At 43.6% G+C, this 5000-nt stretch overlaps 1 protein-coding gene across 2 annotated transcripts in view; it reads right to left on the bottom strand.

Moving 5' to 3' along the window:
• Nucleotides 1-533: 533 nt before the first annotated feature.
• Nucleotides 534-5000, bottom strand: part of LOC125033338 (alanine--tRNA ligase, cytoplasmic-like) — a 9344-nt gene continuing 4877 nt past the window's right edge. For both annotated transcript variants that reach the window (XM_047624750.1, XM_047624749.1), the window contains exon 2: nt 534-4618. In XM_047624750.1, coding sequence (XP_047480706.1) covers nt 1011-4613 — 3603 coding nt within the window. In that variant the 5' untranslated portion in view covers nt 4614-4618 and the 3' untranslated portion in view covers nt 534-1010. The remainder of the gene's footprint in view (nt 4619-5000) is intronic.

Raw genomic sequence — 5000 nt, 5'->3', positions numbered from 1 at the left:
AATGTGCTAGATGTCAAAGATCATGCAGCACTACGGTAAAGTATTATGGCGAAAAGGGTTAAAATGAGTAAACAATTAGGGTAAATGGACAAAAGGGGATCAAGAAGAGAGAAAAGGAAAGGGGGAGGAGAAAAGACCACACAAAATTAGTCGAGGTGAGGGCTGAGGTCCAAGGTAGAGGTGATTCCCTACATTAGGCCTCCGTCATCTTTTCCTAAGCCCCCCCTGCCCACGACAACAATAAGCAAGGAGCACGACATACATATGGAATCTATCATTTTTTTATTATAAAGTCGAAAAGGTGTGGGAGAGGAATTGAAACTTTGAAACAACATCCAAGACTTAAAACTTGAGGTCGTCATGAAGCAGAAAATTATGACCTGTAGAATTATGAATATAAACAAGCTGTATTATTTCTGTAAAAAGTAAGTTAGGGCAATATTTAAGAAGAATGGGGACCTTTCTTTGATAACTTACCACTACATCATATAAAATTAATTAGTATAATGAAAGGAGGAGAGTAATAGTCCAGGGTTAATATCTCATTTATTTGAAAAATAGTTTTCCCCCTATTATCAGTAGATAAAAAAAGAAATGAAAAATAATTTTACCATTAATTTATTCATTAATTAGGTATGCATAAGTCTACTCTTATTTTAACCCAAACATGAAATCTGGCAGAACAAAATACAAAAACTGACGAAACAGTACCTATAATACTAAACAATGTTTTATAAATTACTGAAAAAGGAAAATACAAATATTTTGCAAAATATCACAGAAACTATATCATATATATATATCCAATTTTAACCACAATATTAATAAAGAACATGGATAACTAATTAAAATGTTTATAATTTCCAACAGATAATATTGATAGGTACAATTTTTCAACAATGACAGCACAAACGTCCCTGTCTTTGTTTCTACCAGTCTAAAGAAGTTCAATTACCAGTAACAAGGTTTAGCCCAAAACACACCATAAAAAAAGTCCTAGTACTCTATACTTATTTCAGCGTTATTTTCCCCACAACTTCAACAACTCTCGGCTGGTGGAGCACAGTGTTGAACCAGCGTGTCAAGCAAGGTAGTCTCTCACGTGCTGCTTTGTCAAGGCCATGCTGGAAGGCTGGGATCAGCGATGCAAATACAGACACATCAGCAAGGGAAAGTCGCTCTCCAACTAGGAAAGTGTGGTCTCGGAGGTATGTATTCATTTTTTGCAGCTCCTTCATAGCTGCTTTCAAGGCCCCATCATCCTTCTTCTTGTCCTTTCCTGAACCTACCAAACCTGAGCTTACAACATGGAGAAGGCTATTATCAGCAGCCAGCATCCAACTCAAAACTTGTGCTTCATGCATTGAGCTGCTGCCTCTAAGCTCAGGGCTAGCTAGGTACCAGGCCACTCCTACATTACCTGTTAGTGCACAATCTGGGGTTTCCAGGCCAGGCAAAGTGGATGACCCAAACTTTGTGACATACTCAGGGTCACTAGGCTTATTAGTATGAGAGATGGTTACATTCTTTCCAGAGTATTTGGCAGCTATGAGGGCCGGGAAAGCACGGACACTGTTTGGATACGAGTGCAGTACAAGGCCATTCTTTGGAACCTTACTCTCTTGCTTTTGAGTGCTCTGCTGTTTTCCTGACTTCTCTTGCTTATTTTTTGATACCTGTGGTTGGGCAGCTGGTGTAGTGGCAACAGCTGCAGGTGGAGACAATACAACTGGGCCACAGCCCAATTTCTCTTGAGCAAATTTCTCTGATGCAGCAATTGCTTCCTGAAGAGCTCTGACATTGCTTCCACTCAGCTGGGCCGACTCAGGTTTGCCTCCACCTCGGCCATTCACTAATTCAGCCAAATTTTTCACCCACTCATCAGCTTTCAATCCCTTGGCCACAACGTTCTTTGGCACTGAAGCCATAGCCAGAATCTTACCAGTATCCTCATCTGTGCTAACAAACAAAGCTGGAGGTCCATTCTTTGCTTCTTTCAGGGCATCATTGAGGACCTTGTTCTGGGCAAATGCTTTCAGCTCGGTCACAAGGTATGGGATGTTGGGGTTAGCTGCAAGAACATTTTTGGTGATCTGAATCGCCTCCTTTGAAATAGCGGTTTTCCTGGCCCTGTCGGCATCACCTTGGACCTTCTTGACTGCTTCTACTGCTTTGCGAAGCTCTTCTTTGCGCCAGTGCTGAATTTGGGCGTGGTTGATATCGTTCAGCATTTCTGTAAGGAGACGTACAACTTCCTTGAATGGCATATTGTTTTCTGCAATTCTCTTCTTCAGTTTATTTACCTCATTCTCCAGAAGTGAAGCTTTGTTAAGTGCCTTGACAGCTTCAGGGCCAGTGAAAGCAACAATACGTCTGATTCCCTTGGCAATGGCTTCTTCACTAACAATGACAAAGTCTCCAGCATGACCTGCGCGAAGGAGATGAGTACCACCGCAGAATTCAATGCTTGTGACACTGCCAGCAGGACTCTGTGGGTCAGCTTCTAGGGTCTCCACGGGGATACCAATTGAAACCACTCTCACAGGGTCAGGGTAAACTTCACCAAACACTGCCCGAAGACCTTGGATGCTCTTAGCCACATAAAGGGAGGCTGTTTTAGCATAAACTGGTTTGTTCTCCTTCACCATCTGTCTGCAGATTTCTTCTGCTTTCTTCACTTGATCAACAGTCATGGCTCCCTTGTTAGTGAAGTCAAACCGAAGTCTGTCCGGAGCCACCAAAGAGCCCCTCTGATCAGCCTCTGACGCCAGGACTTGGCGTAATGCGAAGTTCAGGATGTGGGTGCCAGTGTGGTTGTTCATCAGATGCCTTCTGCGCTCCCAATCAATACTCATGTTCATTTCATCTCCCAGTTTGATGGTGCCTTCCACTACACCAATATGGCATACAAATCCACCCTTAACTTCAACCGACTCCACCTTGAACTCAGTCTCCTCATCCCCTATTTTCACCATGAAGCCCTCATCATACATCTGGCCACCACTCTCTGCATAGAAGTTGGTCTTGTCAAGAACTATGCCACACCGATATCCAGACTTAACTTCATCAACAAACTGGTTATTGTATCTGATGGCAATCACTTTACTATTTGTGACTTCAAAATTGTATGGAGAATCTACTGCTTCACCTGCAGTGTACATATACTTGAAAGAATCATCAGTAAATGGCACTTTCCTGTCTTTGAGATCTTCAATAGCATGGACATCTAGTCTAAAGGAATTGTCTTTGTCCTTATTTTCTCCTCTGGATTTTTCCTGAGCCTCCTTCTTGCTAACTTCAAATTTGTCCATGTCAACAGCAAGGCCCTTTTCCTCTGCCATGAGCTGTGTCAGGTCAACAGGGAAACCATAAGTGTCATACAGCCTCCAAGCTACATCACCAGGAACAACTGTGCTGCCTCCAAGCTTGTCAATGGTGCGCTTCAGTAGTTTATGACCACGATCTAGGGTCTTCAAGAATTGAAGTTCCTCTTCATTTATGACATCTTTTACAAATTCAGGATCCTTAGCAACTTCTGGGAAAGCATCCCTCAGAATTTGCACAACTACGTCCACAAGGGAAGCAAACATGCCTGGTTTCATGCCTAGCACTTCAGTGGCATACCGAATGCCCCGCCTGAGAATCCTACGCAGGACATACCCTCTTCCAGCATTGTCTGGCATGCCCCCATCAGAGAGAGCAATTGTTAAAGTTCTAATATGATCAGCCAGCACCCTGTATGCCATGTCGACACCATCAGCATCATCCTTGCCAACTTTCCCTGAGTAAGGCCTAATGCTGGTTAACTTTTGGATAGCTTCAAAGATGGGTAAAAACAGATCCGTGTCATAATTAGACCTCTTATTCTGCAGAATAGATGTAAGCCGCTCCAATCCCATGCCACAGTCAATGTGCTTCTTGGGTAGATTCTTTAGGGTGCCATCAGACTCTCTGTTGAACTGAATGAACACAAGGTTCCAGATTTCCAAGACATCTGGATCATCCATGTTGACAAGATGGGCCACATGCCGACCACCAATTCGGTCAAAGTGAATTTCAGAGCATGGCCCACATGGTCCAGTATCACCCATCTCCCAGAAGTTGTCCTTCATGTCTCCTGGCAACACACGGTCTTCGGGGACACCCAGATCCATCCATATCTGCTTGCACTCCAGGTCAGGCTCCAGGCCCTGCTCTGGGAAACCGCCAAAGTAGGTCACATAGAGGCGTTCCTTGGGGAGCTTGTACACATTAACCAGGAGATCCCATGCCCAAGTGCACACCTCCTTCTTGAAGTAGTCACCGAAGGACCAGTTACCCAACATCTCGAAGAAGGTGTGGTGGTACACATCCTTGCCTACATCATCCAGGTCATTATGCTTTCCGCCAGCACGGATGCACTTCTGTGAGTTGACGGCGCGGACGTAATTAGCCATGTCACTGCTGGGGTCTACCGTGCCCAGGAAGATGGGCTTGAACTGATTCATGCCGGCATTGGCAAACAGAAGAGTCGGATCATCATGAGGAATGGTAGGGGAGCTGTGAACGTAGGTATGCTGGTGCTTCTCTTTGAAGAAGTTGTAAAATGTCTCTCTCACCTCGGAACTCTTCATATTGCCTGAAAAGAAGATAGATCACCATATTAGTATCTATATAACAGAACATAGAGAATGGTACTCTACATACCTACTTATATAAAGACAGTGCCTATGTCTTTATATATACATCGAGAGAAAGGGAAGGATTTATGGTAATTCTTTACAATATGGACATACTTGCCAGCTTCCCCAAATCCATATCACAGGGAGGGGTTGATGGGAAGCTAAGCCTGCCATTAACCCCTTGGAAACCATTTTCACCTTGGCAAGCAAGGCATGGTAGAGTTGAAACTTGGACGTAAGCTGTGAGCAGCACTGTCCTTTATTTATGGTGTTACCATTTATGTCTACAGATTGTTCCTTGTATCAATGAGAGGAACTTTCTGTCCTATATATGAATAT

This window comes from Penaeus chinensis, chromosome 16, assembly GCF_019202785.1.
Source record: "Penaeus chinensis breed Huanghai No. 1 chromosome 16, ASM1920278v2, whole genome shotgun sequence".
Classification (NCBI taxonomy): Eukaryota; Metazoa; Arthropoda; class Malacostraca; order Decapoda; family Penaeidae; genus Penaeus; species Penaeus chinensis.
This window is presented reverse-complemented; position numbering and strand designations above follow the sequence as displayed.